The sequence below is a fragment of the Chelon labrosus genome (genome assembly GCF_963514085.1).
Source record: "Chelon labrosus genome assembly, chromosome: 13".
Classification (NCBI taxonomy): Eukaryota; Metazoa; Chordata; class Actinopteri; order Mugiliformes; family Mugilidae; genus Chelon; species Chelon labrosus.
The window spans coordinates 2,427,416-2,452,632 of NC_140346.1; the positions used below are offsets into that span (position 1 = coordinate 2,427,416).

At 39.6% G+C, this 25,217-nt stretch overlaps 1 protein-coding gene across 2 annotated transcripts in view; it reads left to right on the forward strand.

Moving 5' to 3' along the window:
- Positions 1–4,081: 4,081 nt before the first annotated feature.
- Positions 4,082–25,217, forward strand: part of pde2a (phosphodiesterase 2A) — a 98,344-nt gene continuing 77,208 nt past the window's right edge. For both annotated transcript variants that reach the window (XM_084558236.1, XM_084558237.1), the window contains exons 1-2: positions 4,082–4,987; positions 5,249–5,339. In XM_084558236.1, coding sequence (XP_084414362.1) covers positions 4,953–4,987; positions 5,249–5,339 — 126 coding nt within the window. In that variant the 5' untranslated portion in view covers positions 4,082–4,952. The remainder of the gene's footprint in view (positions 4,988–5,248; positions 5,340–25,217) is intronic.

Consider the following 25,217-nt stretch of genomic DNA (forward strand, 5'->3'; position numbering starts at 1 on the left):
TACTCAGTTAGACGGTGCATGTTGGTATGGAAACTGGCTTATAAAACCATTCAGGTTGCCAACGTTCTAACTTGCATAGCAACCAACCAACCAGCCTCTCAGAATGTTGTTTTGTGATTTCCGATTATTATTTTTTTTTATTATTTTTTTTTGGTGTGTGGATGTTTTCCTTGTCATGAATGTATTGCTGCTTTGAACGATGGAGCACAGAAAGCAATGAGATATTTTTACACAAAAACATGGACTTTTTGAAGGCGTCAAATCAATAATTTCGATGAAAAAAAATAAAAAGGACTCCCACACACCTACCTTGAAATTCAGTGGTGTAGAAATGAAAAACACTCAGCAGTGCTTGAAAGTTTGAGTCATCTCAAGACCTTTGCTTACAAAACACTTTGACTTTCAGATAATTTGATCAACTGACATTTGATAAAAGTGAATGATGAAAAAGTCAGTAGCCTACCAGCCATTTAAAAATGTAAAATTGGTCTTGGTGGGAGCAGATTTGCAGCAGTGAGGTCTAGCAGCTGTTTGCTGTAGACAATAAATCATTAAAATTATTTATTACAACTGTATCTGATATCTGTATATCAATATATTCTGTACCGAAGGCGAAACAAGTAATGTGTGAATTCTCAAACATCCTATTTGCCTTACTGCTGAGCCTAGCAGAGTAGAGTCAGATTAACAAACTCATTGTTGAAATAGGTTATCAATACAAACAGTGCAGCCTGCTGTTAAGTGCGTGTGTGATTGCGTAGGTCTGCGTGACTTTCCAAAGGAAGGCGTGTCATTTCTGCTTTCCTGCTGTTGTTTTACTGCTTGTGTTGTTTAAGGAAATTAGTTATGAGTAACAATAAGGTTAAGTCATTTTCACACACGCTTGTTCAGACACACACCTTTCTCTAAGCCATTAGTCATACACCATGCGGTGTTATACTCTTAACCAAGTCGCTCTGCAGTTCTGGGAGAGCATGGATTTGCAGCGCTGACGGTCCTAACAGGAATTAAACCAGCAACATTGTTTTTTTTCAGTTCACCTCTATCTATAGGCACAGACTGGTTAAATAACACCTCAGAGTTTTATTGTTTAGATGATCTATGCACCACTGCAACAACAATAAAGTCTTGATTAAAATGATTAATTATTAATTAGATGTATTGTTAGTTTACTGATTGAGTGACAAATTGTTTCAGCTCATGAATAAAGAGCAAAGCTATGTTATCAGTACTTCTTACCTTCTAATATGTACAGGTATGAATGTTGATGTGTATATTAATTAGTCTAGATGGTTCAGACTTGTGTGCTGTGGTCACTGAATGAATCAGGATCAATCCTAAGAGCGTCTTCACCAGCCTTTCATTAGAACACCTTATACTGATCCCTGATTCAATCTAACCATCTACTCTTTTCATTCCCTGAGCAAGCATGGCTGTTTAATGCCTCTCTTTATCTTTTCCGGCTTCTCACGCAGCAGAAATCACTTCTCCAAATGCACATTGCTCATCAAGCTGAGCACATTTGTGAAGTGGCCACCTCAATATGGGAACCCCTATTGTTCCGCAGAAAGGGATGCCAATGGATTTGCAGATCCCTTTCAAGCTGGGATGGGGGTTGCGGTGAAAGAGACACTAATATGAAAGGCTCTCAAATTTTCTCTCATGAGAGATTGGTTTTAGTGAATGCGGCGAGGAACATTTTCTTGATTTTAGCAGAGAAATATGAATAGTGAAAGGTCAGAATAAATATGAGAAGGCTCTAATCAGCAATCTTTAATCACAAATGCGTGAAATGACCAAATATGCAAACCTGCAGGGAATCAGCCCTGTAATTAGCAATCTAACAATATGGTTAAATAAGGAGTTCGAATAATATAAACACATCTTTGTCTTAAGACTGTTTGGCTCGATTAGATCAGCAGGAAGAAAACTACTTGTGTGGTGGATGAGAGGGACTCCCTTTTAGCTGACACCTAAGTATGTGTGTATGTGTGTGTGTGTGTGTGTGTGTGTGCGTGCGCGTGAATGTGCATCAGGGTGCTGTTAATATAGCTCCACCATTATGTAGATTAGCCCTATTCCCCTGAGTGCACCTTTACCATTAAGAGCTTTCAATCACAGTTGCTTTATGAGAGTCAGGACAAAACACACAGGAACACACACACACGCAATATGCACGCAACACATTTCAGTACATTTGCACTTCCGATTCAATTTTGAATGGAATCACAGAAACGCTGAACAACCACAGTATGACACATCAGACCAAGGTTAGTGGCTGGATCCTAATCAGAATCAAGGTCTTCGAACTGCTAATTACGTTCCTCTGCACTGTATTCATTCATGCTGCTCCATTCAGTGTGTGTGTTTTTGTGCGTGAAAGAGTGACTGAGTGAGTGATCACAGTTTGAGCATCCCCCATTTTAATCACAAACTTGGGATCAATACTCTGTTCAGCTGAACTAAGGCACCAGTGATGTTCAGTTGTGTGTGTGTGTGCGCGTGTGTGTGATCTAGATCAGCGAGACCGCAGCAGATGAAAAGAGACCGTCTTTGAGTAGAATTTGCTTTGACTAACCTATTCTCAAGTATTTGTGCTTTCTTGGCTGCTTGTGTTTTTCTGAGCACATGCAAGGGTCTGCCCTCCTACCTGCATGCATGAGTACGTGCGTGCGTTAGTGTCGACACAGTGCAGAATTGACAATATGTACTGTGTGCAGTGCTGATTATCTCTCAGTGTATCTTGCTGCTATTAGCCAATTCTGGTCAATAGAGTCTGAGGCTTAGCTGTACCGAAATAACCTTTTTCCGTGTTTACAAAACAGCCGGCCTCAGGGTTTACTGGGATATTGCAGCATTTTATAGCACAGCACATGACTCCATGAACCAAGAGTCAACCTCAGACCAGCTGCCTGTGTGAACTCTCTGCCTCTGCATGAATAAAAAGACTGAGGCTGATCTGATCAAATTTAGTGTAATGGTAGATTCCTGAAAAAGAGGCTTTCAGTATTTCACTCAGTATAGACAAATTATGTACTTAAAATGTACATACATTAAAATGTACATTAGAGCAAACATGCTACACTGACGACATATATGACACCGTGCTAGACTTAAAAATATGTTAAACATTCTAATGAAGGTGGTTTTATTCGAGTGCTTAGTTCCTTTTCAGTTTTCTCTTCCATTTTCAACGCTCCATCGTTTATTTCAGGCAATTTCAGCCTCCAATGAACCCGTCACAACATAACTTAGTTCTGATTGTTTTCCCAAACAATCAGCTTTATCTTCCCCCAGTCATACCAGTTTTTAGTATTTGAACCGAAGCGGCTTTCTTCACTCGAATTAGTTTGTTGTTATCCTGCCCTATGACTGTTTGTCTGTGTTAGCTTCAAATATGCACTCAGTCAGTATCCTTTAAAATTACCTGAAAAGTTTTTTTAACATCAACGCATACGATAAGTATGCCCCAATGCATTCAACAAAGACAAAGCAAAGTGTTGACTTGATACAACTGCTTAAGAAATACATTTCCCATGTGATATGACATGACTTTGCATGCATAGCTGCAGGAAAGCTTTTTTTCTTTTTTTTTGAGTAGATGACTCTGAGGGTTGCTGTCAGATTGATGGACTACATTAGACAGACCTGTTGTGCAATGTCATTTTAAATGTCCTGCCGCTACCAATGTCACCTCTGGGTGTCAGCTGTCAGCTCCACACTGAACTCTTCCCGCAGCATTATGGAGTTGATATGATGAATCCACCAGCTGATTAAATGCACAGTGCTGTGGTGGTGTGAGATTGTGTTTCTGTTAAGCTGGTTTTAGGGATAAATCTGGGTACATTTGTTGATTTTCAGGATTTGCAGATTTGCTTCCAGATATTTATTCTGTATCTCAAGGACATCATGTTCATGATTGTAAGAGGTTGCTTGTCAAGAAAAGGTAAACATTGCCATTTAAAAATGACAGTGGTGTGTGACTGCGTTTCAGTTAAACTGTTTTTAAGCACACATTTTATATTTATTTTCCTGGAATTTATTCTGTTATTATGTAGAATTAAAAAAACTCAATGGGTAATTTTCGTCGATTGCAGGATTAACTCACTTACTGTGGTGAACAAAACACAAGAGCAATCTCAGTCAAAGACTCGTTTATCAGCTGGTATAGAGCTTGGTATCATGTTATCAAGCAATCATAAAGCTGATAGCTTAAAGGTTTTGAGCCAAAATGGACAAAATGTCCTTCATTAACTGACCAAGTTCATGTGATATGCCGATACCTCCTGCTTCATATCAGGATGTGACCATGGTTAAAACGACAGGAGATTGGATGATCTAAAAGCACAATGTTAAAGTCAGATACATTTTAAGTATCCAAAGATTTTCTTTGCAGCATCTCAAAGATAATACATTCATGACATGCAAGAGGTTGCTTGTCCAGAAAACATATATAATTTCAAATATTTGAACAACCGGTAGCGTCCTTTTTGTAGTGAGGACCAGAAAATCAAGGTAAAAATGTCAGCTTTTTCAATGTGTTGTTAAGAATAAATGGTTAAAATTAGCTCATCCTACAGATATACTGTACCTTTGGAAAAGTGTTTTTTGTTTCCCGCCGGCTCACATACTGACAGCACGGAGGTGAAACATGGGAAGGGCTGAGAGAGGCAGTAAGACCCAGAGGAGGAACAGAAAAAGAGAAAGAGAGAGAGAGCGAGCGAGAGAGAGAGAGAGAGAGGGAGAGAGAGGGAGAGAGAGGTGGGAGGAGAAAGGAGAGAGGAGGAGGGACTGTGTGTTCACTCTAGACTCTATGCGTTGAAGCCCGTGGTGTTGGCGCGCCAGTGTGTGTCTCAGCCTGCCAGAGCGAGTGTGTGCATTGGTGCGTCTCTGTGTGTGTGAATGTGTGTGTGACTCCAGCGCTCTCTCTGCGTACGACAGGTGGAGATGACATGACTGCGCTCGAGAGGAAGAAAGGAAAGGACCTGTAAGGACTTCACACACACACGCGCACACACACACACGCACACACCTGAACACTCACCTATTCCCTTACATTCCCACACACACCTTAAAATTCCTGCACTCCTCAGCTCCTAGAAAAGAGACATTGTTGAGTGTGTGTCTGTGAGTGAAAATACTCCAGCATCTTATCACTTAGGCTCTAACAGCTGATTTCATGAGTGCACAGCGCAAACACGCAAAACACACACAGAGGGGTCCTGACTGCTGTCTTTGTTGCCTGCAGACGTGGTCAGCAAGTGTTTCTGCGTCCTGAGGAGAGTTCAGCTCCAGCCCTGAGTCCAAGACAGTCCACCACGTTGTCCGAACAGCTCCAGGTAGGATCCTCTTCTCTTCTCTTCTCTTCTCTTCTCATGTCCACATTGTCTGAAAAACAGGATGCTATATGCTTGATGCCCTCTGCCCTCTTCCCTGTTCCTTCTTCCTTTGATTTTTTTATTTTTTTTGGTCATCCTCTCTGTTCCTGTCTATTAACAACCACAAACAACAGGTAGACTGTGACATACTTTTCCACTCTACTCCCCATGGTTTTCCCCAAATGAAATCGGTCTCAAAATCCTTTTCTGACACTCCATCTGTTCTTGTCTTTGGAAACGATGAACTTTTGTCTGGAAGAGGTAAGTTGCAACTCCTGTTGCTGCAGCTTTCTGTCTGTCTTTGTTTTATTTGGATTGAGTCGGTGAGAAACTTATTACCTCCCTGGGAGTTCTGTGCATCTGTTTGTGTGGTGCATATAATAGATGGAAAGATAAAACATAGAACAGCTATAAACATGAAAGAAAGGAATTTAAAGACAGGGGCTTTTTTGATGAGTGCGCGTGCACCATCATCTCTTTTCTCTTGTGTTACTTGATTATTTGTGTGTGTGTTTTAAGCGTTTCCAGTAGTGTGTTGCTCCTTCTTTTACATTTGTCTGATTTACGACATACAAGTAGTATCTCACACGTGTTATCAAGCAGTCTGCGTGTGTTTAGTACGCAGGGTGCGTGCATTTGTGATTTATATTGCAGAGGGGTTTCATTTTGGCAAGAAAAAAATTCTTTGATTGGCTGCCAGTATCGACATGCTGTGCTCACATCCAATTACCTCGACATACATGTATGCTCATAGAGATGAGAGCAGTTGCGCGCACATACGCTGGTGACACACAAAAAAAACCCTCACACACATACATAATTTGCCGTTCATACATGAAAGACAGTTTTCTTTTGAAATCAATATTTACTCATTAATCAGTTGCATACATTTACGGCGTGTGTCTAGCAATACATTTATAATTGCAACTCAATCACTTGCAATTTCAAACATGGTCTCCCATAATTTATTGGTTTTATTTATTCACCCATTATTCATACGGGCCTGTTTATGAACGTGTGTGTGTGTGTGTGTCTCATTACACTGCTAATACACTTCTGCGTCAGCCTTTCACGTACGTATTTCCGCAGTCAGGTCACATTGCTGAAAGTCTTGTCCAGCTGCATTCTTCTTTTGCAGCTAGTGTGTGTGTTTGTGAGCGGTTTGCTGCCAATGGCTCTCTACTGGAGCGTCACCAATACTGTAACACTGTCAGGCTTCTGGCTAACGTGCAGCTACCTGACAGAATTACACACTTTGTTTTAGTCTCAAAGGTGTGTTCAATATGACAAAAAAAGTTTTCTGTTTATTTTCTTGATCAGTGACGGTTTTAAAGATTTGTTTCCCCGGTTCTTAAAGGGATTTAAGTGTCACCATGACTCTGATTAAACAGATTATAACATGAAAGCAATCATCTCAGTTTCCAATAATGCTTAGTTGTATCTCTGCATGTGCGCTGTCACGCATCGGTGAATTTATGTTATTATTGTTATTCAGCACATTTCTAAATTCATACACTATAGGGATGAAATGCATTCATTCGAACATGCGTGTGAGGAAGCGAGGCAGTAAAAGCAGCAGGTTAATCTCTTCTCAGTCTCCAGCAGAACAGATGTGAGGATTAATTCGTCAGGGAACTAGGGTGGTGCTTACATGCTCGTGTTCCTGGTGGAGAGGCTGTTGCTGTTGCGCAAAACCCCCAACAAAGTAGGTGTTTGAGTGGATCCTGTGAATATACTTCACAAGCTCCACTTTTACAGGTGATGGTGTTTCAGTGTAAATATATCTTTCCTGGTTTATAGCTGTTTGTATTCACACTTACCTATTTCCTACAGCCTCACAGCAGTGCTGTTCATATGCATGTCTGTGTGAATGTGTGCACTTTGTTAAAAAAAAAAAACGCAAGTGACACTTAGTACAGGTGTGTTGATTCCCCGTCCTCATTTTGCTGCACAGATGTCTCCCCATTCATTTTGTCAAAGATGATGTGTTCAGTTAAAAGGAAAGGAATATTTTTTTTTGAATGCTGAGCTGGAAAAAACGGATTTGAACTTAACAATCCATGAATATTTCTGTGTGTTGGGATTCACGTGCATGTCGAGGAACTCCATACATGTAGCACTCCAGATGGTTTTGACCTTAATGACATAAAAGCGTTTTTGTTAGCCTACTAAAGTTTGCCCTGTGTAGTGTTATAAATTTATGTCTGGGGACAGAAGGGAGACTCTGTTCCCTGACCTCACTGCTGGAGGAACATGAAGACAGAGAATTCTCTTACTGCAATAAAAAAACATGATGATTATTGCATTAGTTGCACTGAACATGTGTCTGCTTGCCCACGTGTGCATGCCTTTCCTTGTGATAGAATAGATGTGACTATGTTGAATTATTTAATTTCTCACTCTAGTAGTTGTCTTTTTCTAGACATTTTATTTGAACTTTTTTATGTAGTTTAATCCATAGTTTTGCTTTGGGGCAAAACAAAAAGAGTTCTTAAGCTATATCTATATTTTTTTTTATCCCTTTATTTTATGCTCTGCCACTATTCAAAAATAATTCAGTAAGCTATAAATGTACATATATTCTGTGGGTTTAAGACCACTGAAAGAGATCAGTTTGTCACAAACTGCATCTGCAGCAGTCAGATGTAGTAAACCAGCAGAGCACCCAGTAATATCTAACATTTTCAGTTTGATGGGAGATAAGAAGCAGCAACAGTTTTGCCCTTTAAATCTGATGTGGCCATTTCAGCCTTGTGTGAAACGTGCAGTGTGTGTTTCTTCTTGTCCACTCGCTCTTATCCTTAATGTGAGTGTACCGGCAGTCTGACATGAAGCAGTAAGCAGCAAATACGGGGCTTAATATTCAGCATGTTCTGTCAATTACGCACAGTGCTGGAGCCCATTGTTGGTCAGCAGGCAATGCTTAAAACACATTATATTCAATGGTAGAAGAGGACTAGTCAGCTATACTACTGGTGTACTACTGTGCCATATGTGAAGTGTTGTAGAAACCAGTTAGGGGGCAATAGATTGTAACTCATTTTGCACAACCACATAACTGCTGTGTTGCTCGACCCTCGACCCCTGGGTTCTCAGTGAAGATTCAAATGGATTCACACATTGCAGTGGTAGTATTTTTAATTATTATTTTTTTAAATACCAAGACTTCAATGTCAGATGAGAAGGTCATTTGCATAATAGCAGCTGCTATTACCATAAGGACAATAGAAATTTAGAGTACCTTGCTTAACGTGTTTAAATACATAACACTGAAGTCATTTTTTGCTTTTATTAATCACCAAGTGTGCACTTCTTCTCTCGGTTTTATAGCACTGAATGATGGTGGCTTGAATTAAACTATTGGGAGAAGGATCCATTTTGTTCCCAACACTGTTCTTCAGTTATGAACCTCAAGAGACTTGATGGTAAGGTGTGACATGTATGTGCAGTGAATGCAGCAGAGGAGAACGTGTAGTGAGATGACAGTTTAAATCGATCGTCCAGCAGGCAAGCTTGGTTTCTCATCAGCTGATCTAGAGCACGGCACTCGTTGATTTAGTTAAGCCTGGAGAATGTTTTATTTTCAACTGTACGGCTACAGTCCAATATTAGTACAGGGAATTACATGTTTCTGTAGCATTGACATGCACTGTGTCCTATGGTTTCTGCTGAGAAACGGACCTTTCAGTACGAGTAATTTGTCTTTGTGCAGTTCATTCTTGTAGATGGATTCCACTGAGTTCGTTCTGATCCCAGGTAGGCACGCGCACAGAAACAGCATTTTCAAGAATGTGTTTTCTCCACAATGTCAGGTTTACCCATTGGGTAATACCATCCACGTCTGTAATAAAAAAAAAAAAACAAAGCAACAAATCCTATTTTATGCTTCTTAACACTGACCAGTGTTAGCTCTAAGCCTGAAAATAAACACGTTATCAGTAATAGTCTGTTGAATTAAAGCCCAAAGAGTCAGTAGCTATATGAGTAGCTGTGCTGGTCTACTTTAATATTTTATCCAAGCAGAGCAACACTTGTCCTTTGTAGTGAACTTCTACTTTAAAACTGTTTTATATTGTTTTTGTGCAAGTGTTAATTTAAAGATGACACAATATCATTCTGTCATAGTCTATTTTATTGCAATAGGCTTGAACCATTTCTCTTTAGTCAGCCCAATGATACAAGAGCTGAAGATCAGATACAGTTTATCTAAACCCGATTAGGAGCATCATTCCAATGTAAATAAAAGTCCTGTAAAAATTAGAGAAGAATCACCAGTAGAATCTTCTTCGTTAACCAATTGGTTGTTCAGTCTAGTGGTTTCCAACCTCAAAATCCTACTGAAATCAAACCATCTGAGATGTGCATTAATGTCTGAACCCTTTATTTCACGGAGACAAGCTAGATTTAAACTTCTTTATCAAATCTACTAACAGCCTATGGCATAGCCTATGCAATTGGCCTATGTCATTGTAAATGTTTATACCTGTGCATTGGCGGTCATTTGTCCATGAGGAATTGCTCTTATAGTCTCCATCGCCACAACATGTAGTTACATGGCAAGCTACAGTGTAGGCAACCGAGTTACATCGTACCTACGGCGTACTTGCTATGCAGAATCACAAACCTAGTTCCACAATTATTGATTCCATGGCCTCTCTTAAAAGATTTACTCAAGCACTAACATACTTGAATACATCTACTCCGTCTCTGGCGATGCCATCACTTCGTCTAATTTCTGTCTCTGCTAGTTAAATCCACCTAAGAATACGATGTCAACAAAGCAATGTCTTATATTTACGTAGTCTGATTTGAGGGGACAACTATTTAAATTGAATTACCAAAGTTATTAAAATTCAAACCGAAATTCAATCATTTTCAATAATTATCAAGATCTATTTGGCTGCTTTTGATTTTTGGAAACTTTATAAAAAATGACAGTACATTGTTGTACCTGCACCAAACTTCAAGGCATATTCTACTAAAATATAGTACTTTTGTTGATTTGATCGTTTTCTTCCTGCTGTGGTGGCATTTCTCCTGTTGCAGAGCTCACTGTGTGTGAAGGGCTCACTGAATGATGCAAATCTGTACACAGGGGAGAGAGTGTTTTACATTACAGGGGCACAGCGGTGTTGCATTATGTGCTCCGTTTCAAAGCGATGAGAAGAAATTTACACAAGCACAGACCATCGGCTTCTCCTGCCACAGTACTTTGAATCACATATTCTGATAAATGACCACGGGCACAAGGGCACCTTCACTTCACAACAACCCTGTGAGAGTGCTGTACATGCACTTGCATGTGTGTGTACGTCAGATTTAGCTTTTTTTCTTTGATAAATGGACTGTATTATTTAGAGCTGCTGAATTTTATCTCAAGTGGATCCCTGCAGAGAATTGAACAAGCTCTTCTTCTCTCACTCTCCTTGTGTGCGAGTGTGTGCGGCTACCTACACAGTCCACTACCTTTCGTTCACCTACAATATCTGCAGGTAAATACAGTATCCTTGTGCATTTGCTGTCCAAGCCCCCTGCTGACTTGCAAAACTACAAATAGTATGGGTATGCATTTGCGGACTCTCTGCTCATGCAGACGTTGTCAGTCGGCTGAGTTAATATACTTCAAAACAAGGCAAGAAAGCACAGGAGCTTACAGGCACTGCAGATAAACACCAAGGGGCAGCAAATAATATAGCAGTGAATGGTTTCTGTTTATCAGGTTCTTGCATATTATTTGTTTTAGAGAGGCTTCAGCTTACACGCTTTTTACTGTAATACAGTAATGCTCAAGAGGTAGAGTGGGTCATCCATTCATTTCAAGATTGTTGTTTTGCTGATTGTTGTGTTCTTGGACAAGAAACTTAACAATGCTGACTAGCTCTCAGTGGTTAGTCAGCATCTTGCATGGTAGCTTACCGCCAATGTTGTGAGTGTGTTAATGGTTGGATGAGCATACATGCTGTCAATTTACATTTTACTATAGAATTAGTCACTTTTTTTTATTAATGTGAATACTGGTCTTTATATGCATCACAATGTTGCGTTTTCTAACCACTACATTTAGAGAGTATGGGTGTCTTTGGGGCTAAACTGCCACTCATGTGCATCAACATGAAATCTTTAAACACTGTTTTATAAACATATTTATGTGTAATTAATTAGCAATAAATCGACCTTCACAGAAACCATTTCTGCCCTTAAACCAAATCTGTCCACACCCAAAATAACATCATGAAAGACAACATGAAGGTAAGATTTCGTCTTAGTTATGACTCACCTCTGAACCGCACAAAGAACCATAGTGGATCTGTGATTTTATTCACTACAGAGAAAAGCACTCCAGGCTTTTTTACTCTTAAACAGAAGTTTGGATTCATTGCACTTATATTAAATACAGAATGTAATCCACAGAGCTTCTCACTAGTTCAGCGTTAGCTACATGTGACACGCTTGTTCTCAAAACTCTCAAGCCAAGAGATATTAGCAAGGCAGATATGCACCTAAACATGAATGTCTATAAGCGGTTTTATCAAGTAGCTCAAGATAAATCTGTCAACATGGCCTGAATAACGTTGGCATGTTTTGTTGCTTTAAAAATGCACACAAAAGCCAATGAAAGTGATTGTGGTTGTTAGGTTAACTGCTATGTCTATGTGAAGGATCCATTTTTCTTCTCTACAGCCTACCTTACGATACACAACTTGTCTCTCCCAAGCTAATTAATTCATGGCCTGATCCTTCAATGATAAAAGTGAATTTGGCTTTGTCTGGCTATAGGCACATTTACCCCTTCAAGCAAAATAGAAGAAAGAAACAGCTCATGAGTCATCATTCACCTCAAGCTGGCACAAAGAATGTAGAGGAGTACTTCTGCAAAATTTTGTTAAAGTGATACTCCACCCAAAACCTCTTTAACCAAGTACACTCACAAATATGCAACTGTAAGCTGAAGGTTCATTAGTGTAAAAAAAAAAAAGCTGTGAGTTGAAGTTCTCTGTATCTCTGTTGGTTTTAAAGTGTTAAGAAAGTGGACAGAAATTTGAAAATGAGTTGCCTCACCAGTATGTAAGAAACAGGAATGAAGAAGACTGTATAGAAACATATGCAAACCTTCTCTCTGTCTCTTGCTTCCTCCGCCACCTGCTGCAGAAAAACAACCTTTTTTTTTACTCAGCTAGAAAATAAAAGTTGGAACATTTCTTGCGGTTTTACAAGCCAGTGTATAAAATCTATCTAAAACTTAAGGTGGGTGGTCTGCCCACGTTCGTTTTACAAAAAGAGTAGCTAGTTTTCTGTTCATCTGGCATCACTGCTGCAGCTTCATGCTGGCAAGGCCAAGTTAGTTGAGGACGTGACGTGCAGAGGCAGGAGAGAGGCAGCATGAGTAATAGACAAACATGATGGGTGGATAGATAGATAGATAGATAGATAGATAGATAATTTAAAACTCCCAAGTGTCGATAGTGAAGAAGGTGCACTTTTCTATCAACTCATCATTTCCCTCATAATATGACGCTGAATTTTGGTGGCTGTTGTGTGTGTTTTGGTACTATTCCCCTTCTGTCCCATTCAATTTGTGGTCCTCCCATTGTGCTAATAGAGCATTAGTGAATGGAGACTTGAATAGAGGGGAGAATAAAAGGCAGAGAAGAAAGAAAAGAACCGAGGAAGTGGGTGAAAGAACAGCATGAGAAGAGGTGTCAGTATATGATTTCCCCAGGGGATTGAACTAAAAGAGAGGGGCGTGTTTTCTATCGGACTCTCTGGCACTCAGTGGCTGTCCACCTGTGTGTGGGCTTATCTGTGTGTTTGCGTGTGTGTTCGGGTAGTTTTACCTGCATGCTTTACTTTTGCACTGTGACACTCTGCAGTATTGACCTTCATGTATCCTTGACCTGCTCCATTTTTCCCATCGGACAGAATTTCAATAACCAGCAGAGGTTCCTGGCGTGTGTCAGCATGAGTGTATTAGAGTGTTTGTGTGTGAAGGGGTTCTTGTGTGTGGCAAGCATGTGCATCTATACATAGGTGTGTTTTTATCACCTTATGTCCACCTTTTGAGAAATTGGGTGACTGACTTCCTTATTGATCCAGTTCACACCAATAATGGAGATCGACCTCTTCCACATGCGCACACATTAATGCACTCAAACTTACACTTACAATTTTCCATAGGCGCAGAGGTCAGCATCCCACAGGCTTATGTACCTTTTACTCTAAAAGCTCAGCTGTATCAGGAGGGATACATCGAGACATGAGAGTGGCTTTTAGATATCCCTGTGGAGACACTGACAGTTAACTGGAAGAGAAATATGAGCATTTATATCTCTATGGACAATCAAAATGGATAGTCAGAATAAATTTCCAAACATTAATGTCCAGGTTGTATCTCTAATCCTGTGTGCAGATTCAGACAAAGTTTTTGATAACTCACAATCATTAAATAAATGTGAATATGTATATGCGTTAAATATCTTTGATTATTGTTTCACTTAAGAAAGCCATGTAATATGCTATGATTAAAGTGTTTGAGGTATACCACCAAACTATCCTGCTTAATCCTGGCCAAGGTAACTTAATTATATTCATTCTCCCCTCTTGCTTATATGCAGTCTGAAGACCAATTCATGGTTATTGCATCTTGCTTGTGGTTCAAGTTGTGCTACACGGCCACTTTTTTCTCCAAGTCATTATATTCAAATGCAAGGTGCGTACATTTATTCACAATGTTAACTCATAATTTGTGTAAATATTTTACTTTAATATGTGCAAGCAATGGCCCGGTGTGATGTAGCAACGTGTCAGTGATGATGTGAGCCAGAAGCCACTGAGATGCAATTGCCTGCAATTTGAGGTTGTTGCCTCAGAAGCCAAGTGGCCAGACATAGCAAACCATCTCTGGAGAATTTAGAACGATTTCTTACCTTGAGTTTAATGGTCCCTGTGTGTAACGTTATACTCTTATCCTTGTACCAATGATGATTTATAAAGGTATTGATGAAAGCGAATTTCCAAACATCCACTTCTCCAAATAAGTTGTGTTCCTGGTGTGTGTAAAGTCAGCCCGTTTACATCACAAACATCCATAGTTCAGATTTTTGTTTGAATGCATATGTCCACCGAGGTGTTTGTGTTTACTGTTGCAGACTTGGGCAGATAATGAAATTTACGCCATTGGTCTTAACAAAGGCAACATAGTCAAACTTTAGTTTAAGCTGTTAATTCCGCAACAGACTCTTCTTGGAATGTTTCCTGAAGATACTAAGAAAGTTTTTCCTTCTTGAGAAGACGTGCCAAGCCATGCCTAAACTTGTTTTCCCCAATGAAGATTTGAGCTTGTTACAACCTCAGTGGAAGCCTATAACTAATTCGTAAAGATGAAACATGATATACCTCCATTAAACCAGAATGTAAATCCCACATCTACGCAGGTTGAATACCATTAGCGTCCTCACTCTGTCTCCTCATTAGAACAGTCAGTGACAGCTGTGTTTCTTGGCTGCTTGACAAATGGTTTGGTCTCATCTTGCAGTGGGGTACTTTAAGTTCGTTTTTACTCCTCTTTAACAAAAGTTGGTTAATATATAGCTTCAGTATTTTCGAGCTGACTTACACTAAAAGACACACTATGAAGTTGAAGAATCCTGACATCACAGCAACATGAAGGGGACAAAAAGCCCATGTTTAGATGCAGTCTCATTTCTAGGGAGTTAAATCATCACATATTCGGTCATGCATGTTAAATCAGCTGCTTTTGTTCCACCAGAATCACAACAAATGCAACTTAATGTGTTAATTGAAAATCACACCACAGTGCTGTAACTCTTTGCAGACGATGCCTGACATTTTGATGTTGCTTAACTGTAAGTTGCTGGATATGGATGTTGGTCACAGTCATTGGACTAAATGTCAAGGAGAAAGGGGAGACAGAGGAAACTCTGTGATACATTTCAGCACAATGCTCTGGCAGTTCATAACAGTTTGAATGGGCAGTAAAGCAAACTGCCACCAAGTGCTCTGAGCCATCACTATCGGCATTCTAGTTGAATGAAGGTGTCTCTAAAGATGAGCTCATGCAGCATCATTATTTCAGTATAGCATTTTGATAAGGCGTCAGCGCCTCGGGGTGTAGCTGTTGTCACCTGCAGTGTTGATGCAGAGATCTCCCTCCGCACAGCTCAGGGCTGAGGTCAGCTCCCCTTTGCTGCCCTGACAATGAGTTAACCGGTTTTGCCCTCAGGCAAACAAATTCACATTGCAGATTTGAAAAGTTTTGAAATACTTTATCAATAAAACAGCAAAATATTTAAATTTTTGAGAGGAAATTTATAAAAGGCTTACCCCCAGTGAAAAAAGATTTTTATCACGTCATCCAGTATGGACATACGGGTCGGTTGCGTTAATTAATGTTCAGTAAGCTAAGGTATTCTAGGCGTATTGTGTGAGACATGCCTTTGTCTTCATTGTTTCTGATTTATCAGAGCATTTGGACATTTATTGGACCAGAACAGCTGAAGCTCTGTGTGTGTTACTGCAAGGTTTGATTTCTTTCTTTTGTTGCACTGTTCTTAAATCGCACTCCTGCTAGGATTATAAAAGATTTAAAATTGATTTCTTGGAACTTGCAGAAACCCTGAACAGTATTTGTTTGGGAAAAAAAATAACTTTTCTGAAACACCGTGGAGTGCGTAAAGTCAATTAAAGTGACTTATTCTCAGGGTGTTGGCAAGCTAAAGTGAGCACTTCATGAAAAGGTACTTTAAATTTCAAGTGTAGAAATTGCATTATAAACACGTCTAACTCGATGGGCCAGTTATATTCTATGCTAATTAGTTTCCTGTGTCACCTATGTACTCTGCATGGCAATCAGCACTTTGCCGTGTGCTCCACACAGCCAAATCATCTGGGTTCTAATTGCAGGTTTACAGTATTAATCAGGACAGCTGCAAATCAGGAGCAGAGAACACAAACTGTGCAGAGAAATAGAGGACACTAGTAGAAACTAACCTCAACAACTAATGAATGCAAACATGTTTCATTAACTTCAAAAACTTTGCTGTTTTGTATACGCACAGTAGGCCCTTATTTAGACATGAATGCATTTGATCCTGACTGACACTAAAGTTATTCATGCCTCTTCTCCTCTCTCATCTCTCATGATGCAATCTGGCAGCTCGTCAACCAAAAAAAAAATAGTTAACTGCACTCATCTCCATATTAAACTGTCTTATTTGATTCTTTCTGTCACAGCTTCTCCTCTCTTCTCTCTGTTAATTTATCTTCCTGCTTCATTTTACGGTGCACTCAGACCACGCAGGCATTTCCTTGACAACTAGAGACTCTTGAACTACTCATAATTGCCTTTCTGTCCTCTGGAGAGTCTTGCCATGTCGTGTAACGGGACTAGGCTGTTATCCACGTCGAAGTATGTAAACTCTGAGGCACTCGACAGGCATGTGAGACGGTGCGTGTGTGACTGTGTCATTCAGTGATGCTTGAACACCACTTAAATGTCAGAGCGATGTTGACGCTCTGTCCATCTCTTCACTTTGTGTCCTATCCCTTCACATTAGGCTACTTGTTGGCCAGTTTGTATTTACCAAGCTTGGTCCCAATATTGCAGACACTTTCAGGTTTATTAAAATCAAAGCCAAAACAGGAGCCAAACTGACGGAGCTATTCTGTCGGACAACATGTAAAAATAATCAGGAGTTGTTGTGGGGGAGCGTGAATGGCGTTAAACTGAGATAATGTGTTCCAGTTTTGGCTAATCCTGTTTGACCCTGCAGAGAAAAACAGAAGGAGTTTTTTTTTTCTCTCCACTCATGCAGTTTCTCATCCCTATTTGATTTAACTAAATGCCCTCTGAGAGCTGTGATATCAAATGAAAAAATAAATGACAGATCCGGTAAATGGACTGTTTAAAAAATACTGGTGACACATTTCATCTGGACTCATAGCCTGTTAAAGAGAACAATAAGTGGAAAAGAAAGTTCACTTAGGCTCATCATCACCAAGCACCACCACAACATTTTTGCAGGTTTGTTCTGATTAATTGGCACGTCAGTGATACACACTCATCTGTACAGTTTTTTAACCCTGTCAGACACGTGGATGCATTAACGCAGTTGAACATAGAATTAACAACAAAGTCCCATGCAGTAATGTCATTGTGGTATCATTATATGAGCATCTGCACTGTCAATATTTGCTCACACAGAATCATACAGTACATCGTGAGCAGCCTCAAATATGGAATCAGTATTATGTTTGACCTTTTGGTACAAGCCTACTCTAACTGTAAAATGTAATTTACTATTTTGGGATTAAGGTTGACATTAATGTTATAGTGCGGGACTTTTAAATATGAGCACCCATTACATTTAGGTTTTTACTAAACACCTTCTCATAATACTAATTAGCTTATCGATACCAGGAAAGTCTCTCTGTATTTTACAGTATATCAGAGGTTTGAATCTTCTTTCTGATCATGTGTTGGCACAGCTGTTGCAATGTTTTTTAAGTCAACCAGCCATCATTTTATTTGTCATGGGTGAAGGAGGGAGCAACCGTAGCAGTGGAGTAGCCTACAGTACAGCCTACAGTTGCTTAGTTACAAATGCAGCTAAGGCTATATGAATTCATCATCTCTGGCAGACTGGGAAATGAAATAGAACCTTGGAAGTGTCAAAGAAAAGTTTCTGATGTTCCAGATAAGAAAGAAATGTGGCATTAATAGGAAGAATCATAATCTAGAAAAGGCCCTGTGATAGACTGGCGACCTGTCCAGGGTGTACCCCTGCCTCTCGCCCGATGACAGCTGGGATAGGCTCCAGCAGACCCCCGCGACCCTTAACAGGAATAAGCGGGTACAGAATCTAGAAAAGAAAGTGTTCAATGCCAAGGACAGGACAGATTTCCAGTGGATAGACTGCAGACGGTAGCCATACATCATACACATGTCGACATGTGTTTGCTTAATTGGTCTCACTGCCACGAGGTTGGCACCATAAAGAGAACATATGCACAACCACAGCTGAACACTGAATGACCTACAAATCACATACAAGGCATATAGTCTAATTATAGGACCACACAACTTGTGATTTTGCTGCCTGGACAAGTCAACCACAAACAATTAAACAATTTAAAGAGGAATTAGCCACCACTTTGCCTGACTCTACTGAAAGAAAGCTGAATATATGCGATGCAGTGCAGTGATCATTTTGACGTTCCTAAGACTAACACATGAACTCCTTTAGTGCTTCTGAGATTTCATTTTCATTCTCTTGAAGTCAAAAGCAACAAATAATCTGCTATCCCCACAAGTTAGTGAAATTGTGTTAGTGGCATTTATGCCTTTGAAATATATTATTATACAGTACATGAACTATTTTCAGAGTGAATTAAAACAGATAATACAGAGTAGAATGCTGAATACACATGCATTGAAAGTATTTCTTGAAGTCAATATGTGGGGGAAAAAAAATCAATTTGAAATCAGTATCACTGTATTTGCAAAGGCTGTTGAAGATTGAGTTTAAAGTTCATGCAAGGTCTGCTGACTGGGAGTGCAAAAGCCAAATAAAACACAGAGTGAAAACTCAATTTACAGCATGCCAGCAGGTAAAAGAAAAACAAAGAGTACACACTCAGCGGAATACAACACATAACAATAGAGCCTTTGAACAGAGGTGTATTATCTTTCTGCACTGACGTCGTAATGCAGAAAATTCACCCGTCTGTCCTTCCTGCTCAGCACGAATCACCCTTTTCATTGTGACTTCCTATGGGTTAGTCATCAATTTGTATGTAAATTACCTGCATCAAATATGAATATTATTTATAAAGCGTGATTTTGTTATTAATGGTTCAACAGTGGTACAACAGTCTCCACATGGACCAAAATGATGTGAAGTGACCTGAAGCTGCTACACAATCATGTCAAATTTTAATAATATTGGTGCTTTCAGTGTCCACGTACATTAATGTTTATATTGCAGGTATTTTTTCCTTCATCTTTTTTTTACCTTTGACACACTAAATAATTAACATAAAATGTTATTAAAAACTTTGAGGACTCGCCAGGACTCGTTGGGATGTTTTATTGTATTCACAGTTTGCTGCAAACATGTCCTTCGCCACTGCAACACAGTTATATTGTCAGAGCAGATACAGTTGATTACCATTTTGTAACTTTCTATTGTTGACTGACACAGCAGAGTAATTCAAGCTGTTCCAGTTCCCTAAAGCTTTTACAATATTTACTGTACACTCACCGTGGGATTGCCTTTCTTTCTGTGTTTCTGCTGCTTCTCTTTGATCCCACCACAACCCAAAATAACATTCCAATTTGTATAGATTTTTTTTTTTTTTCTATTACTGGTGTTGCAAACAGTAATACAAGCCCAGCATGGGGCCATTTCATTTCTCTGAACACTTTTCAGCAAATCACCTCTATCTCAGCTTTTTTAGCCTCCGAGTTTTCCTTTATCTTACCAGCAGATAGAAAGCACAGAGAACATAGCCTTTAAGTTGCGATAAAAATAGCAATGGAGCTCACCAGTTGAAGAATGAGTGACATGCTCCCTACAGCAAACTGTGATGTGTCTTTCAGCTATATTGCACTGATGGAAAAGATTTTTGTTTCAGTTGTTATGGTTTTGCCCTTCCATCAGATCTTGGATACAGAAATACTTGATGTTTGTTCTCGTTGTGTTACATGAAAGGTTGGAGCATTTCTCTGCTGCTGGCGTGACATTTCAGTATTTCACATTGCATTTTAAGTCATTTTTGTTAAGCCTGTGTGTCAATTCTACGCTGTACTACAAAGAAGACCATATACTATTCAGTTGCGAAATGTGGCCAAAAGTTACGTCACAAACCAAGTCAAACTACTACAGACTAAATGAATGCACAACTACTTTCTGTTACAGCAAAAGAGTTTACTCACCAGGTTTGATATTTTCCAAACTTGTTGCACTTTAAAAAATGAATACAACCTTATGCTGTGAAACGTTTGGCTGTCGATAAAGTATTTGGAACAGGTTACATTTTCTGCCTTGTCTTTTTCATCAATCTTGTGTGTAATCTCAGTATATTTGCACTATTGATAGCAGGCACATTGACATCCTGAAACAGAGTTGGAAAATAATCTGGATCATTTAAATGCATCTAAAACTCTGGATGGCCCCAATATTTTTTTCTTTCTCTTGAAGAAGTAAAAGGATTACAAAATTATTCTCACATCTTGAAGTCTCCATTTTGTCTCATATTGCAAATTTTTGCGATGAATAGAATAGTGAAACCCATCCAACTGTGCACAGTTAAATAAGTACAAATACACTGTTAACTTTATCATGCACTGCAGGTCATAAGAAAGTGGGTTTTCAGTCTCAGGTCTCTGACACTGGAGACTGGGGTTAACACGCTCAATCTTGATAAGGCTGCACAGGCCCTGGGACTTTTCATCGCCATTATAAATTTTGTTTGTCTTTTTTTGGGAAGCAGTTGTGGTTTCTCTTCTTAGCAAATATCTTGAAGCTATATTCTGTCATTTAAATGAGCAAATTCATGCCTGGGTTATTGTATTTCTTTACATTCTTGCTTTATTCAATGAGGTGTAGCTTATCTGCAGATGGTTTAAAAGCAGCATTCTGTCATCTACCGCAGAAAAAGCACAGGGAGCATGAATTGCCCTCTTTTCACTGGCTGCCAGTGCAATGCAGTCTCACAGTCTCTCACTATTAAATTATCCAACTGAACAGGCATATAAAAAAAAATAATAAAATCAAAATATTCATTTTCTTTTTCATTAGTCCCAGTTTTTGTATATGTTTTGGTCCTTGATATAAATAGAAGAAGAGCAGAGTTGTTTATCTGAACAACAATAGTTGCCATGTGTGCCTCAACCTAGATTCAGCATCCTATCGTCTCTGAAGTATTACACAAGGTTTTGCTCTGAAGAGTAACAGACCAACTTACAAAAGGTCACTGAACCTTTGTGTATCTTTGGACTTTGTGATCTTTTCTTATGCCAACCCCCCCCCCCCCCCCCCATCTCAGTCTGTTTTCATCCATCTATTCCTCCATCTGCTGCTCGGCATCCATCTGTTTCTCGGCGTCCTTTAAACAGCATGTACTTACAGTATGCATTGCTTGTCTGTCAAACCTTTACAGTCAATTATCTGCCTCTTCCAAAGAGCTAATCTTAATGTTTACCCTAGCATTGATTAACCAATAGCAGACAGGTGGCCATCGATGATACCATCAATTATACTGCTCTCTTGAGAAATGGGCTTAAGACCAGTTGTAAGTCATGTTAAATGCACATGTACAGTATACAGGACGACAGACAGACTGGCAGCAGCTGCGTTCATAGGTCACAATAAAAAGGAAGGCACAGACAAAGCAAACAGAAATTCCCTGTAATATAATAATCATGATCACATTACATCGTTTTATTATGCTATTTTGTTACAGACCCTCATTACTATGCTGACAAAATCATATTTCTACCTCGGATCAAATGCATTTAAACTTGCTGGCACCTGGGTTGAGCATTGTAAGCACATACACGCAAAGATTAAATCAAATCAGAATGAGATGATATGTTATCTATTCTAACTGGACTCTGTGGCTCTAAAATTTCCTATCAGAAAATGCACCTAACGCCCTGGACACTTCCAGTTGGTGTGCGTCTCGGAGGTGTGTGTGTGTGACAGTTATTAAATGGGCTTTGTCTTATTCTGCTCCCCAGGAAATGAACCTGACATTACTCATCTATCACCACAATCCCTCCCCTCATCTCTCTATTCCTCTCGTCTTTACCTCCACTCTCCTTCTGTCACCCTGGTTCCTGCACTTTTTCCTCTCTCTGGCTCTTTCTTTTCATGCCTCCTTTGTGTTCTCCCCTCTGTGTGTTCGATCTCATTTATTTGTTCTGTTGTACCTCATTCTCCCTCTTCCCTTGTTTCCTATTCATCCTATGTTCCGCAACTTTCAACTTTGGCTGTGTACAGTATGTTCCATATTTTCTCATTTCCCTTCACTTTTTTGTTTCCCGCCTTTCCTCCCATTTTTATTCTAAATTACAACACTTTCTCCTTAGTGCTTCTGCTTCTCTTCCTTCCATCTGTTTTATATCCTATTCTCTCACTGTGTCTCTCTCCCTCCGCTTCTATCAATCTCCAAATATGCTCCACTCCATCATTCTTTTTCTCCATTCTTCTTCTTCTCTACTTATCTCTTAAACAGCTCCGTTCCTCGGCACAGCCATTCATCATGGATGCATTCAAGTGCACTGAACCCTCTGATAAAATGAATGCACTGTCAGTTTTTTTTATCCCTGTTTTTCTCAATGCTGGCTCGTAGCAGCTTGAACGTCTTCCACTTTGTCTGATTTCAGTTCATCTGATGAGACACCAAAGTCTAAAAACTGAACCGGCGACCGTTTCATCTCGAAGTTTTGACGTAAATGACATCATGCGCATTATTACCCTCGACAACGACTATTGTTTTCTGCTTCCTTCCGCATCCATTTTCTACTTTCAATGAGTAAAAACATCAAGGAGCTAATGACAAAAGCTGCAACAGAACATAAGACAGGTGCAAAATGTTTTCTAGACCACTGAAAATTCAGACAGCCCAGGCTATTTTCGCCTGTCAATGTCAATGCAAAACTCGCTTCAAGCCAGTGCTTCATGTAGTTTAGGGGTTGATTTTAATCATAATGGCACGGTAGCTGTTTTATCAACTGTCTTCAGAGGTGGAAATGGGCTGGAACGCACCACAGTGTCACCACAGGAGTAAAAGTAGTGAGGGAACTCTCTTCAAGCTGAACAAGAGACAGGTTTTATTGGAGAAAACTGACTGTGCAGATAATTAAACTGTAAAGTGTGCATGAAACAAAGTAACTTTATTTAGTTTATTAGGATTAGTTTGTTGTTTCTGCAGAGCTGACATTCATTTTAGATCATTTTATCAATGTACAAATTTTATCAATCAGATCAATTTTATCAACAAGTTTCAATGTTTATTATTTATTTATCAACTTTGACCAGGTGTTTTAATCTTATCTGAAGGTTGCAAGTTCAAGCCACACAGGACGCAGTTGTTTTAAGGCAAATCACAAAATACAGTGAAGAAGAAACTTCAGCCTTTTTGCATAACCCTGGTTCTCGTTAACATACATACATACTGTATAAAAAATGGATGCCATGACAGCTCCTCAAAAGTGAAGCCAAAGCATGTGGAGCTCCCCCTGGAGGCTGGCTGCAGTGAAAGTCCACCTTCTCCATGTCAGTCAAAGGGACTTGGGCCAAAACACTAAAGTACACTAAAGTCACTAAAGTACACATAATGCTGATGTACTGAAGTTTTGTTTGAGTTATTGGATGCTCAAAACAGGATGTAACATGATGATGATTAACAGTTACCATTGATGACACTGTAGGACAGTGAGATAGGAAAATTAATGCAGTGTATAAAAGTGCAGTGTATAACTCAACATTTCTGAGGAGGTAAAGAAGGGTGCAGTATTATTCAAACACAGATGCCAGTGAGTCTAGAGGAAGTGTGGCCAGGTCATTAATAACGCGCCTCCACTCTCAGACAGTATTGCTCACACTCTGGCTCCAAAGATGGCGATCTAGCGATACCAAGCGTAGGTCTATGGTCTCCCCCCTATGGGCACGCCCTGAGCCAAGAAGCCCGTGCATCTCTGTGGAAGAAGTGGCACTGTGGGTCCATCCTGATCTTTAGTAATGTGGAATTGTTTCCAAAAACAACTTTAAGAACCATTAGTTTTGCCTTACTACACTGTAAAAAATTGCAGCCTCATTTAGTTATGTCCACTTGCTACCTCTCTTTAACACAAAGAGCTCTGACAAGTTTTGGATTTTGAACTCAGCTTTACAAGTTTTAGAAACTAAAACTTACAGTTAGTCGTTGTGTTGACTATTTGAGAATTCTGTCAGATTTGTATGTGTTGATTGAACTTGAGGTTGTAAGTCATCAGTTTAAAAGAAAACAGGAGGGAAAAAGGCGGGAAACTAAAACTTAGTTACTCATTGTGTTGACTATCTGAAAATGTTGACAGATTTGTATGTGTTGATTGAACTTGGGTTTGCAAATCATTAGCTGGGGAAAAAAGGAGAGGAAAAAAGTGGGAGTGACAGAAAAATCTATTTTCTGACTTTTTAGTTAAAATGTCTTCCTTAAACCAAGGGAAGGTTGAAGCATGGGAATAATAATTTATAATCTGCAGTGTACACTGCAGATAGGTCATACATCGAATTCCATCCAAAATATACACATTTTGCGGTAAACAATAAAGGACTGCTTCCAGCGGCGGAACGAGACTATTTCGCTGACAACGGCCTGTTAACGGAGGCGGAGCAATAAAAGACTAGGTGCGTTCGACTTCATGCAGATCTGACTTGACGTGATGCATGCTGGGTTGAACAAGTTAATTTTAACCAATCATATTCGAGGTCTATAGCATGAACAACCCAGCATGCATCACGTCAAGTCAGATCTGCGCAGATCTGCATGAAGTTGAACCATGAGTTGAACACGCCTATTGAGAGGACTGGAGTTGGACGGCTGATCGTGCATGGAGGGCCTCTGCAGGATGCTTTTACTTTCGAAGTCTTTAATGTGGCTATGATAGTAGAGGAGAAGATCATCCTACACGACATCAGATGTGCCCACCGGCAAGGTCATCATGAGGATTAATGAGTCTCTCATTTGCCTTATTAACTTATGATGATGATGCCTTATTGAACTTATAATGTTCAATAAATGTATTTTTGGACAAATGCAAGAATTCAGTGCATT